The following is a 14,268-nucleotide window of genomic DNA, read 5'->3' as shown; positions in this document are numbered from 1 at the left end:
CTGTAATCCCAGCACTTTGGGAGGCTGAGGTGGGCAGATCACCTGAGGTCAGGAGTTCGAGACCAGCCTGGCTAACATGGTGAAACCCTGTCTCTACTGAAAATACAAAAAAAATTAGCTGGGTGTGGTGGCAGGTGCCTGTAATCCCAGCTACTTGAGAGGCTGAGGCAGGAGAATTGCTTGAACCTGGAAGGTGGAGATAGCAGTGAGCCGAGATTGTGGCACTGCACTATAGCCTGGGTAACAAGAGCAAAAACTGTATCTCAAAAAAAAAAAAAAAAAAAAGAAAATAATGTTTTGTGTCTCACCTTCTTCCTTTTAGATTTACAAGTCTCATGGATATTTCTCTTTTTATTTTACTTCTCAACAGCATTTGTCATAGCTGATTCCTTCTTTGAATCTATCCTCCTGACTTTCATGACGTCATTGTCATGGAGTTTCTCCTTTTTACTTGGGGTCTTTTCCTTTTCTTTGTTTAGCCTCTGCATGTTGGAGTGATTCGGGTTTGGTACTGGATTATGCATTGACACTTTCTTCCTGGGTGATCTCATCCAGTTTCACGACTTTAAACATTGTCCATGTGCCAGTTATTCCCACATTTGTATTTCCAGATCCAGGGTCAACCCTGAATTCTCTTCTCATATATGCCGCTGCCTTTTTATAATTTATTCTTATATATCTGATGCTTCACAAATCCAAAATGGAGCTCTTTATCTCCACCCTTCTGTTCTGTTCCGCTGTCATGTTTCCCATCTCAAGAAACACTCCCACCGTTTCAGTGGCTTAAAAAGAAACCTAAGACCTGTGTACTTGATTCTTTCCTTTTCCTCATTCCTGCATTGAATTCCTAAGTAAGTCTGGTTCCTTCTTTGTCTAAAACAGAGGTCAGCGAACTTTCTATGAAGGGCCAGTTAGTCAATATTTTCAGCATTGTGGGCCACATGGTTTTTGTTGAAACTGTCAAGTCTGCCATTGTGTCAAGACAACAGCCATAGGCGACATGTAAATGAATTGTCATGTTGAGATCTGGCCTGAGGCTGCTTGGATTTGGCCATAGTTTGCAGACCTCTGGCTTAAAATATTTCACATCTATCCAATTCCCTCCATCTCTACTGCTAACCTGCAAGTTCAAGCCGTATTGCTTGACCAGACTACTATAGCAGCCACCTATCTTGTCCTTCTCCTGTCTCTTCTCCATCTGTCATTCAGAGTAGTCTTTTTGGGGGGCGAGGGGTGGGAAACAGGGTCTTTCCCGGGCTGGAGTATAGTGGCACACTCTTGGCTCACTGCAGCAGCCTCCTGGGCTCAAGCGATCCTCCCGCATCAGCCTCCTGAGTAGCTGGGACTACAGGTGCGCACCACTGTGCCCGGCTAATTTTTGTATATTTTGTAGAGACAGGGTTTCACTATGTTGCCCAGGCTGATCTCAAACTCCTGGGCTTAAGCAATCTACCTGCCTTGGCTTTCCAAAGTGCTGGTATTACAGTGGTGACCCGCCACACCCGGCCTCAGAGCAATTTTTTTTTTTTTTTTTTTTTTTTTTGAGACAGAGTCTCACTCTGTCTCCCAGACTGGAGTGCAGTTGTGCGATCTCAGCTCACTGCAAGCTCCGCCTTCCAGGTTCACACCATTCTCCTGCCTCAGTCTCCTGAGTAGCTGAGACTACAGATACCCGCCACCATGCCCAGCTAATTTTTTGTATTTTTAATAGATACCAGCTTTCACCACATTAGCCAGGATGGTCTCGATCTCCTGACCTCGTGATCCACCCGCCTCGGCCTCCCAAAGTGCTGGGATTACAGATGTGAGCCATTGCGTCCGGCCAAGTAATCTTTAAAAGTACAAATCAGACCATGTTACCCTCCTGTTTAAAAGTGATTTTTCATTGCTGCTTTCATAAAAACTTCATTGCTTAGTGTGACCTTAGCACCTAGTCTGACTCTTGAATTTCTCCACTGTCATGCTGTTATTCTCTCTCTTCCTCTCTAGCCTCTAGCCACGTGGCCTCCTTGGTTCTAAAAATATTTGTCAAGGCTGGGCATGGTGGCTCATGCCTGTAATCCCAGCACTTTGGGAGTCCAAGGCGGGCGGATCATGAGGTCGGGAGATCGAGACCAGCCTGACCAACATGGTGAAACCCTGTCTCTATTAAAAATACAAAAATTAGCTGGGCATGGTGGCAGGCACCTGTAATCCCAGCTACTCGGGAGGCTGAAGCAGGAGAATCGCTTGAACCTGGGAGGTGGAGGTTGCAGTGAGCCGAGATTGTGCCACTGCACTCCAGCCTGGGTGACAGAGCGAGACGCTGTCTTCAAAAAAAATAAAAACCAAATTTGTCAAATGAGTTTGAATATCCAACCTTCTGCTCACCTGTTACTCTTTAGTTCAGGCCAACATCTTTTCTTCCCTAGGGGATTGTCGTACGTTGTTCAGATTTATCCTTGTCTGCAGTCTTGTTTCCCTTAAATTACCTTCTGTCTTCCCAGTTGAGTGAGCTATTGAAATGCAGGTCTGTGTTATTTCTCTGTTCAGACCATGTTAGACCCTTCTCATTCTCTCTTTCCAGGACAGGCAAGATCCTTTGCAGTCCAACCCATATCTTTCTCTGCTACATTTTCTCCCCATGTCGTGTGCTTTATTCTCCATCTGCTGGTACTTTCTGAGTGACTGATAGTAGCTGCATGCCTCCTGGTGCTTGCCTAAGTGACTTTGCCCATCCCCTTCCAACAGCGTTCCCACATGTCTTTCCCTGGCCAGGCCTGTTTGCTTACCCTTCACATTTGACTCAGGTATCGTCTCATTCAGGCCACCCATAGATTTGGAGCCCACTGCATGGCTCCTTTTCGTATTCCTAAACCCTTTCATTAAAGCATTGCCTCTTTCAATGTAGTATCTGTGTGTCTCTTACTGGATTGGAATCTTTGTGAGGACCAGGGGAATGTGTCGCATTAATTTTCAAGCACTACTGGCTACCATGAGTATATGCAGTGTTCAAGATAACTTTTTGAAGTTTCCCAAGGTCACAGAACCAAGTTAGCAGTTTAGATTTGATTTGATGTGAAGATGAAATAGGTTCCTTTTGGAAAAAGTAAATTCTCAACATGAGTCTTTCCATTAGAAACTTGAGTCTAAGGAGAAGTTATCAAGGAGAATCTAGGACAGGGATCAGCAAACAGGCTCACTGGCCAGATCTAGCCTATTGCCTGTTTTTTTTTGAGACAGGGGCTGGTCTGTCCCCCAGGCTGGAGTGCAGTAGTGCATAGCCCACTGCAGCCTCTAACTCCTGGGCTCAAGTGATCCTCTTATCTCAGCCTCCTGAGTAGCTGGGCCTACAGGTGTGCACCATCATGCCCAGCTAAGTTTTTTTTATTTTTTGTAGAGATGAGGTCCCACTGTGTTGCCCAGGCTGGTCTCAAACTCCTGAGCTCAAGTGATCCTCCTGCCTTGGCCTCCCAAAGTGTTGGGATTGTAAGTGTGAGCCACTGCACCCAGCTTGTTTTTTAATTTTTTAAAATAAAAGTTTTGGGAGCATAGCCATGCTCATTCATTTATGTATTGTCATAGCTGCTTTGGTGTTAGAGGGGCAGATTTACATAGTTAAGACAGGATTGTATGTCCTACAAGGTCAGAAATACTTACAATTTGGTGTTTTACAGCAAAAGTTTACTGACTTCTTGTCCAGGATAACATGGCGAGATTGGACTAGATGATCCCTGATGTCTCTTCTGTGTCTAATATTCTGAAATTTATTGGAAATGATGAGGTAGGAGCATAGGACACGTGGGCAATACAGAACTTCTTGCAATTCTGGGAAAATGAGTACATCAGGAAATCCTAATACTGAAGGTATTCTTATATATTTAGACAAACTGGTTGGGAGACACTGGACTTCTTAGAAGATCTAAAAATGGACTAATTGTTAGCAAGTATGTTTCAGGTGGTACTTGTCTCTTCTTGACAGCTTGGGCATGAGGCTGGGATATCAGGGTGGAGTTAACTGGCAGAGATTTTCTGTTGAAGCTGGGCTAAATTAACACATCCATACACTTATTTCTGGGAACAATTTATTTTGTCATCTGGAAGCAAGGCAGAGAAGACTCTACTCATTTATTGACAAGGCAAAAGAGAACCAGGGAGCCAGCCACAGCGCCGTTTCAGTAGTCTCAGGGTTGGTTTCAAATAGGAGAGAGTAAGATCATCCATGATAATCTTATCATCTGGCGCAGGACAGGCGTGACCTTGTCTAAGAGGGGCTGTTTTATTTTGTATTGAACACTTGATCAGCAGCATCTGATTATATGACATCTCTCTGCTATACTGTGGGGCATACTGGCCAGCATATAAAGGTTATTGACATTTTATTTCTTTTAATTTAATTTTTTTCTTTTTTCTTTTCTTTTTTTTTTTGTTTTTTTTTTTTGAGAGGGAGTCGTGCTCTGTTGCCAAGGCCAGAGTGCAGTGTCACGATCTCGGCTCACTGCAACCTCCAACTCCTGGGTTCAAGCAATTCTCCTGTCTCAGCCTCTGGAGTAGCTGGGACTACAGGCACATGCCACCACGCCTGGCTAATTTTTGTATTTTTAGTAGAGACAGAGTTTCACCATGTTGGTCAGGCTGGTCTCAAACTCTTGACCTCAGGTGATCCATCTGCCTCAGCCTCCCAAAGTGCTGGGATTACAGGCATGAGCCACTGTGCCCAGCCTGTTTCTTTTAATTTTAAAGTGACCCTTGAGTTACTCAGAAAGTACCTGCTGTTGAAAACAACCACGACTTCACCTCTTAAAAATCTCTTTATCAGCTGGGCACAGTGGCCCACATTTGTAACCCCAGCAATTTGGGAGGCCGAGGCGGGCGGATCACCTGAGGTCAGGAGTCTGAGACCAGCCTGGCCAACATGGTGAAACCCCGTCTCTACTAAAAATACAAAAATGAGCTGGGTGTGATAGTGCGTGCCTGTAGTCCCAGCTACTCTGGAGGCTGAGGCATGAGAATTGCTTGAACCAAGGAGGCAGAGGTTGCAGTGAGCCAAGATCACGCCACTGCACTCCAGCCTGGGTGACAGAGCGAGACTCAACAACAACAACAACAACAACAGCAACAAAGAACAAACAAAAAAATCTCTATAACGTTTGATTCTGCCTTATCCTCCATTGGAGAAAGGGATGAAGGCTGCCACGTATTAGCCGTGATTTCTTAACTTCTCTACCTTTAATTTCCTCATCTATGAGATGATGTTGAACCTGTCTACATCGTAAGTAGTTAACGATGAAATGAATGGGTATATGAACATTGTGTTGGGGACATAGTAGATACTCAGCAAATGTGTCTTCCCAGTGATGTCACATTTCCTCTACTTCTGCTTGGCATGTGTCTCGTTCCCCTGAGCGCAGCTCATGTCACTGTGATGTGAGAGGGCAGGTGAAGTGTTAGTTGTTTCCACTCCATCATGCCCTTTCACAGTTGTTAGTCTGATGCTAAAGACTTAAGATTTATTTCTTAATTGTTGTTGTTGTTTTTTTTTGTAGAGATGAGGGTTTCATTATGTTGCCCAGGCTGGTCTTGAACTCCTGGCTTCAAGTGACCCTCTTGCGTCAGCCTCCTAAGTAGTTGGGATTACAGGCATGTGCTACCACATCTGGCTAATTGTATACATTTTTTGTAGCAATGTGGTCTTGCTATGTTCCCCAGGCTGGTTTCAAACTCCTGAGGTTTCAAAGTCCTCCCATCTTGGCCTCACAAAGTGCTGGGATTATGGGTGTGAGCTTCCATGCTCAGCCTAGATTTTATTTTTAAATTAAGAATTTATAGACAGCCGAGCGCTGTCGCTCACACCTGTAATCTCAGCACTTTGGGAGGCTGAGGTGGGTGGATTACCTGAGGTCAGGGGTTCGAGACCAGCCTGGCCAACATGGTGAAACCCTGTCTCTACTAAAAATACAAAAATTAGCCGGGCGTGGTGGTAGGTGCCTGTGATCCTAGCTACTTGGGAGGCTAAGACAGGAGAATCACTTGAACCTGAGAGGTGGAGGTTGCAGTGAGCTGAGATCACGCCGCTGCGCTCCAGCCTGGGCGACAGAGCGAGACCCTGTCTCAAAAAAAAAAAAAGAATTTAGAGACACAGTGAATTCTCAGTGTGGGAGGGAGGGTAAAAGAACTTTGCCTTTGCCCCTTTGAACAATGTATTTCTGAAGCATTTCTCTTCCAGGAGGAAGAACCCTTTGAGAGCTCCAGTGAAGAAGAGTTTGGTGGTAAGGACCATCAGAGCCTGAATTCCATTGTTGATGTTGAAGATTTGGGCAAAATTATGGATCATGTGAAGAAAGAAAAGGTACCATTACTTTGGGAAATGTTGCACTTGGCTCCCGCAGTTGGTTAACATTTAGTATTTCTTTGTTGCTGTGTAGTCCATCTGAGCTCACAAGAGGAGTTTCATTTCTCTAGCTTCTGTCTTGAGAGTTTTATAATTTTTTTGCCATTTTTCATGAGCGTGGTGAACATCTACCCTCTCAGCCCTGTGAAAGTCAGCTCATCAGAGGATAGGCAGGAGATTTGAGAACAAGGACTGAGGACAGTGTAGATTGGGGGTGTCCAGTCTTTTGGCTTTCCTGGGCCACATTGATAGAAAAATTGTCTTGGGCCACACATAAAATACACTAATGATAGCTGATGAGCTAAAAAACATAAAAAAAAAATTTAAAAAAATCGCAAAATAAATCTCATAATGTTTTAAGAAAGCTTACAAATCTGTGTTGGGCCAGTGGGCTGTGGGTTGGACAAGCTTGGTGTAGATGGTTAGAGAGATTTTATTCAGGGCCATTTGAAGATGAACAGCATGATAGGATTTATTATGGTTGAGATTCCAAGTGAAACTCCAGTGTAAATTTGCTTCTCTGCTGTATAGACTAAGTGGTGTTGGGGCTTAAGGATGGCAGCCTGGTCTGTGGGTGTGGAGATCAGCGTGAGTGGGGCCCCTAGGAATCCAGGAAATACCAATCTGGGATGTGACTGTTTCAGTGACTAGAGGAATGTGAGAATGTACGATGCAGTAGGATTTCATGCAGATTCCAGTGATCTAAAATTGAAGTAATAGTGTATATACTATGCTATAAAAATAACAGCCTCAATTTAACTGTGAGTTTTGGAAAATGAGAATCCCCTAAATTAAAATTATATGTAGTCCATAAGCCTTAAAAAAAAAAACCTACTAGAAAATCCAAGAAAATCAATGCTAAAACCTATACAAATTCAAATGAACTCAGTAAGGTTAGCAGGATATCATAATGTAGAAAGTCAATAGACTTTATATTTCCAAACAATAACCAGTTAGAAGCTATAGTAAAAGAGAACACCTCATTTAGACTAGCTACATAAAAGATAAATAATTACCTACTGATTAATTTATTTTTTATTTTTTTGAAATGGAGTCTCATTCTGTCACCCAGGCTGGAGTGCAGTGGTGCGATCTCAGCTCACTGCAACCTCTGCCTCCTGGGTTCAAGTGATTCTCCTGCCTCAGCCTCCCGAGTAGCCGGGACTACAGGTGCACACCACCACGCTGAGCTAATTTTTGTATTTTTAGTAGAGACGGGATTTCACCATGTTGGCCAGGCTGGTCTCGAACTCCTGACCTCAGGTGATCTGCCCGCCTTGGCCTCCTATGGTGCTGGGATTACACGCATGAGTTACCACACTTGGCCTACCTACAGATTAATTTAAAAAGAAATGTCTTAAACCTACGTTGGAAAACTTTAAAACATTCCTGAATGATATCAAAGTGGACTCGAACAAATGGAAAGACATTCCTTGTTTTAGGTAGAGTGACTCAGAATGGTAAAGATGTCAGTTCTCTTAATATATAAGTTTGATGGAATCCCAATAAAAATTCCAGTAGGTCCTCTAGCCTCCTAGATCTAGATTGGTCTATTCATGTGGAAAAAATAAACATGGAATAATAGTTATGAAAACCCTGGTGAAAGTAGTGATGAGAAGGATGAGCCACCACACCCAGCCAGGTCTGCCTATTTTTTTTTTGAGACAGAGTCCTGCTCTGTCAATACTCCCACATATTGAAACATACCACAAGGTATCTCTAATTAAAACTGTAGTACTGGCTCATGATGAGACAAAGACCCTTGCAACAGAGTAAAATTCTAAGAATATGTAGGAATTTCATATATATTAAAGGTGGACTCTGAAGACCTGGAGTTTAAAAGGGACTCTAAAAATAAATTATGTTGGCTGAGTGCGGTGGCTCACCCTGTAATCCCAGCACTTTGGGAGGCTGACATGATGGGAGGATTTCTTGAGGCCAGAAGTTTGGGACCAGGCTCGGCAACATAGTGAAACCCCATCTCTACAAGAAATAAAAAAAATTAGCTAGATGTAGTGGCATGTGCCCGTAGTCACAACTGCTTGGGAGGCTGAGGTGGGAGGATTGCTTGGACCTGGGAGTTTGAGGCTGCAGTGAGCTGTGATCATGTCACTGCACCCCGGCCTGCATGACACTGCGAGACCTTGTTTCAAAAAAAAAAAAAAGATGTGAAACATCTGTTAGCTTGTATATATGTCAGAATAATTTCCAAATGGATGAGCGAGCTAAATGCTGAATGTTGAAAAAATTAGATAGATAGTAGAATCAGATGGATTATTGTATAACCTGGAGAAAGCTTTTCTATATGATTCAAAATCTAGAAGCAATAAAAAAATATTAAATTTATGAATGACTTTAAAGTGTTTTACATGGCCATAAGGAAAATCAAAAGGCAAAACAGGAGGAATTATTTGCCCCTTATATCTCAGACAAGGTGTTAATCTTTTTACTATACAATGAACTATTTTTAAAAAAGGCAGACCTGCAGGCGCGGTGGCTCACGCCTGTAATCCCTGCACTTTGGGAGGTTGAGGCAGGCAGATCACAAGGTCAGGTGATCGAGACCATCCTGGCTAACACGGTGAAACCCCGTCTCTACTAAAAATACAAAAAATTAGCCAGGCGTGGTGGTGGGCGTCTGTAGTCCCAGCTACTCGGGAGGCTGAGGCAAGAGAATGGCCTGAACCCGGGAGGCAGAGCTTGTAGTGAGCGGAGATTGTGCCACTGCACTCCAGCCTGGGTGACAGAGCGAGACTCCGTCTCAAAAAAAAAAAAAAGGCAGACCTGATTGGGTGTGGGGGCTCATTTTTGTAATCCCAGCACTTTGGGAGGCCGAGGTGGGTGGATCGCTTGAGGTCAGGAGCTCGAGACCAGCCTGGCCAACATGGTGAAACCCCATCTCTACTAAAAAATACAAAAAAAATTAGCCGGGCATAGTGGCGCATACCTGTAGTCCCAGCTACTTGGGAGGCTGAGGCACGAGAATCTTTTGAACCCTGGCGGCAGAGGTTGCAGTCAGCTGAGATCATGCCACTGCATTCAAGCCTGGGCAACAAAGCAAGACCCTGTCTCAAAAAAAAAAAAAAAAAAAAAGGCAGACCTGGCCAGGTGCCGTGGCTCACGCCTGTAATCCCAACACTTTGAGAGGCCAAGGCAGGTGGATCACTTGAGGTCAGGAGTTCGAGACCAGCCTGACCAACATGGTGAAACCCTGTCTTTTCTGAAAATGCAAAATTAGCTCGGTGTGGTGGTGCGTGCCTGTAATTCCAGCTGACCAAAAACCTAGTAGAAAAAGTTGGCAAAACACATGAATAAGAATTTCTTAGAAATGGCTCTACCAAGAGATTTAAACATGAAAAGATGTTTAACTTTACTCATAATAAGAGAAATACAAATGAAAACTACACTGATAAACATTTCTCACCTTTCAGAATATAATAACAAAACTCCAAAGCTGGATGACATACTCAGTTAGGTGAGGCTGTGAGTAAACAGGCACTCATACCTTGCAGGTGGGAGTCCAGGATGGTCTAGCCTGTATGGAAGGGCTTTTGACAGTTTTTACCAAAATCACATATGCATTTATCCATGATCCAGCAGGCCCAGTTGTATGAATTTGCCTTAAAGATACAGCTTCATTAATGCAAAACAGCATTTCCACAGGCTTATGCATTGCAGCATACATAGCAAACAACTCTGTCGAATACTGGTTGAAAAAAGCATGGTATATCCACACAATGGAATATTGTTGTGTGGCTCTGAATAACACTATGGTGGATTGATATGCATTAATGTGATTTCCAAGTGGTGGTGGATTTTATTTGGAGGCTGATACGGACTTTTTTCTTTTTCTGAGACGGAGTCTCGCTCTGTCGCCCAGGCTGGAGTGCAGTGGCGCGATCTCGGCTCACTGCAAGCTCTGCCTCCTGGGTTCACGCCATTCTCCTGCCTTAGCCTCCCGAGTATCTGGGACTACAGGCGCCTGCCACTGTGCCCAGCTAATTTTTTGTGTTTTTAGTAGAGACGGGGTTTCACCATGGTCTCGATCTCCTAACCTTGTGATCCTCCCGCTTCGGCCTCCCAAAGTGCTGGGATTACAGGCGTGAGCCACCGCGCCCGGCCGGCTGATACAGACTTAAGATTTTTAAAAATGTGCATTTATATTTGCAAACTTAGTTAAAATATGCATGTATATATGTGTGTGTGTATGTGTGTGTGTGTGTGTGTATAAATAGTATTTTCTAGCTGGGTTCACTGAAAAACTGCATGTTCTGACATCGATCTCTGGCACCAAATGGGTATCCTGTAGTTCAATTCAATTCTAATATGTCCTACCCAGAGTTAGTGTCTGACTGGACAGGTTTAGGGCAGAGTCCTATAGAAGACTGCCCTGAGTTCAGATACCTGCTGGAAGTCTCACGGCTACCTACTTTTCTGCCGGAATGACTCACAGAACTCCCTGAAAGCACTATAGTTAAGATTGCAGGTTTGTTTTTTGTTTTTTGATGTTTTTGAGACAGGGTCTCACTCCTTCATCCAGACTGAAGTGCAGTGGTGTGATCACGGCTCACTGCAACCTTGAACTTCTGGACTCAAGGGATCCTCCCATCTCGGCCTCCTGAGTAGCTGGGACTACGGACATGCACCACCACACCAAGGTCATTTTAAATTTCTTTCTAGAGACAAGGTCTCACCATGTTGCCCAGGCTGATCTAGGTTGCAGTTTTATTATAAAGGCCACAGATCAGAAACGGTCAAATGGAAGAGATACTCTCGGGCAAGGAAGAGATACTCTGGGGAGTGGGCATGAGGAAGAGACAGAGCTTCTGTGTCCTGTCCTCTTGGAATCCAGGCACATCAGTGTGTTCCTCAACCAGGAAGCCCCACTGAGCTTCAGTGTCCAGGGTTTTTATTGGTATCGCATCATGCAAGCACAATTGGTTAAATCACTGGGCAGTTGATTAAGCTCAATCTCCAGTGTACTTCCTTTCCTAAAAGGTCAGGCTGGCCCTAAATTCTAATCCTCTAATCACATGGTTTCTTTCTGGTGATCAGCCTTCATCCTGAATCTATTACTTAGGAAATCCCAAGGTTTTTTGAAGCTGTGTACCAAGAACCAGGGTCAAAGACCAGATATATATGGCTGGGTGTGGTGGCTCATGCCTGTAATCCCAGCACTTTGGGAGGCTGAGGCAGGCGGATCACCTGAGGTCAGGAGTTCGAGACCAGCCTAACCAACATGATGAAACCCCATCTCTATTTAAAAAATACAAAAATTAGCTGGGCATAGTGGTACGTGCCTGTAATCCCAGCTACTCAGGAGGCTGAGGCAGGAGAATCGCTTGACCCCGGGAGGTGGAGGTTGCAGTGAGCCAAGATTGCACCATTGTACCATGACTGGCCCAGATATATTCTTTATTGTGCCACAGACCCAGAAATAATCAATGTACTAAGCACTCAGATCTTGTTTTTCTGAATACCATTCCTTATGATAAAGGGCTGGTTTCAGGACTGGTGAAAGAAGGGTAACAGATGAGCCCTGGGACATCTTATTGAACAAGTGGGGCCTCAGAGACTTATGGAGACCTGCCAAAAAGACATAGGAACCACTCGAAGGGTTTCTTACAGGCCAAACTTGGAACAATTTGAGCTTCAAAAAGATTAATGAACGTAATAGATTATATTACATCAAATTAAAAAAAATTAGTTGGCTGGGCACGGTGGCTCATGCCTGTAATCCCAGCACTTTGGGAGACTAAGGTGGGTGGATCACCTGAGGTCAGGAGTTCGAGACCAACCTGGCCAACATAGTGAAACCCTGTCTCGACTAAAAATTAGCTGGGCGTGGTGGCGCATACCTGTAATCCCAGCTACTTGGGAGGCTGAGGCAGGAGAATCACTTGAACCCAGGAGGCGGAGCTTGCAGTGAGCTGAGATTGCACCATTGCACTCCAGCCTAGGCGACAGAGCGAGACTCCATCTCAAAAAAAAAAAAAAATCAGTCTGTGTGCAGCTCAAACAGGAGGCGTGTTGTGTAGGAGAAGGCTTCTAGATACTAACTATGTAAGGCATGAGAGAATTAGAAAATCAGCCGTTTGCAATTCCTAGTGTAATAATTGATTTAAGCAAGGATTCAGCCGGGTACGGTGGCTCACGCCTGTAATCCCAGTACTTTGGGAGGCCGAGGTGGGCGGATCACCTGTGGTCAGGAGTTCGAGACCAGTCTGGCCAACATAGTGAAACCCCATCTCTACTAAAAATACAAAAATTAGCCAGGCGTGTTGGCACACACCTGTAGTCCCAGCTACTGGGAGGCTGAGGCAGGAGAGAGACTTGAACCTGGAAGGTGGAGGTTGCAGTGAGCTGAGATTGCACCATTGCACTCCACCCTGGGCAACAGAACAAGATTCCTTCTCAAAAACAAAACAAAACAGAACAAATTGATTTAAGCAAGGATTGTGTGAAATGTCTTTGGGGAATAGATATTCAGTGTCTCAAAATATCATCCCACAAACTAAACCAACTAGAAATGAGGAATGAGTGGGGAAAACCCCCCACATTTTAGTTTCTAATTACAGAGGGAACAATGTGCCTTTACAAATGGAGAGATCAGGTGATTCCCATCTATACCAAGCAACCAAATTTAGCATCATCATTTCTACCAAAATTTGACCCATGTTCCTCCTCATATGATGTATAGCAAGACACACACACATCATTTCTGTAGTTTCACATCAAAAAATGGTTAGCTTGAATCTCATCATGGGGAAACAATGAGACAAATCCAGTATTTGCCACAAGCCTTTTAGACTTTGTAAATGTCAGTATCATAAACAATAACAACAAAAAAACATGGCGAGGCGATAACCATTCTAGGATTAAAAGAGACAATGAAAAAAACCCCAAAAGCATTTTGTAAATTTTAGTCTTGGATCAAAGAGAAAAGACCATTGTCTGGACATTTTGGGAAATTTGCAGTGGATTTTTTTTGTTTTATTTTTATTTTTATTTTTTGGAGACAGGGTCTCACTCTGTCACCCAGCCTATTTGTTAGCTGCTGTTTTGGATCTCCGTAGGGTTTGGGAGCAGCTGGGGGGAGGCAGGACAGATAAACAGAAGTAGGAGGCCGGGCGTGCTGAATCGCACATGTTATCCCAGCACTTTGGGAGGCGGAGACAGATGGATCACTTAAGCCCAGGAGTTTGAGACCAGCCTGGGCAACATGGCAAAACCCTGTCTCTACCAAAAATACAAAAACAAAAATTAGCCAGGTGTGATGGCACCTGTAATCCCAGCTACTCGGGAGGTTGAGGTAGGAGAATCGCTTGAGCCTGGGAGGCAGAGGTTGCAGTGAGCCGAGATCGTGTTACTGCACTCCAGTCTGGGCGACAGGAGTTAGACCCTGTCTCAAAAAAAAAAAAAAAAAAAAGAAAAGAAAAAAAGAAAAGTGGGGAAGTTCTTACTTGATCACTGCTGTCATAGAGGTGTTTGTGCTCTCTCTCCTAGTCAGTCATGTGTTTTGAGTTGACTCTCTTTCCAGGGAATGTGTTCATGGCTTCTTTGGAGATATCGTCCATGGCCATCTCCCTGGCAAGTCCCTTGCGCTGAGCAAAATGTACTCTGAGAAGCTGAGAAGTGTACATGTCTTTCTTTTTCCTTCTTTTTTGAGCCCATTTTCCAGCAGCAGAAAAGTATACTTTTTTTTTTTGAGATAGAATCTCACTGTCTCATCCAGGCTGGGGTACAGCTCAGCTCACTGCAATCTCAGCTCACTGCAGCCTCTGCCTCCCAGGTTCAAGTGATTCTCCTGTGTAAGCCTCCTGAGTAGCTGCGATTACAGGTGTGTACCACCACGCCCAGCTAATTTTTGTAATTTTAGTAGAGACGGAGTTTCACCA

At 44.2% G+C, this 14,268-nt stretch overlaps 1 protein-coding gene across 10 annotated transcripts in view; it reads left to right on the top strand.

Annotated features, from left to right (window-relative positions):
* Positions 1 to 14,268, top strand: part of TYW1 (tRNA-yW synthesizing protein 1 homolog (S. cerevisiae)) — a 268,838-nt gene that overhangs the window by 31,476 nt on the left and 223,094 nt on the right. For 5 of the 10 annotated variants that reach the window (XR_008526802.2, XM_054558831.2, NM_001131387.1 and 2 more), the window contains 1 exon segment: positions 6,206 to 6,328. Coding sequence is in view for 6 of the 10 variants with exons in the window: in XM_054558831.2 (XP_054414806.1) it covers positions 6,206 to 6,328 (123 nt within the window). In the remaining 4 variants the exon portion in view is untranslated. 10 annotated transcript variants of the gene reach the window in all.

Source organism: Pongo abelii, chromosome 6, assembly GCF_028885655.2.
Source record: "Pongo abelii isolate AG06213 chromosome 6, NHGRI_mPonAbe1-v2.0_pri, whole genome shotgun sequence".
NCBI lineage: Eukaryota > Metazoa > Chordata > Mammalia > Primates > Hominidae > Pongo > Pongo abelii.
The sequence above is the reverse complement of the archived record's forward strand: the minus strand, read 5'-3'. Positions and strand labels throughout refer to the sequence as shown.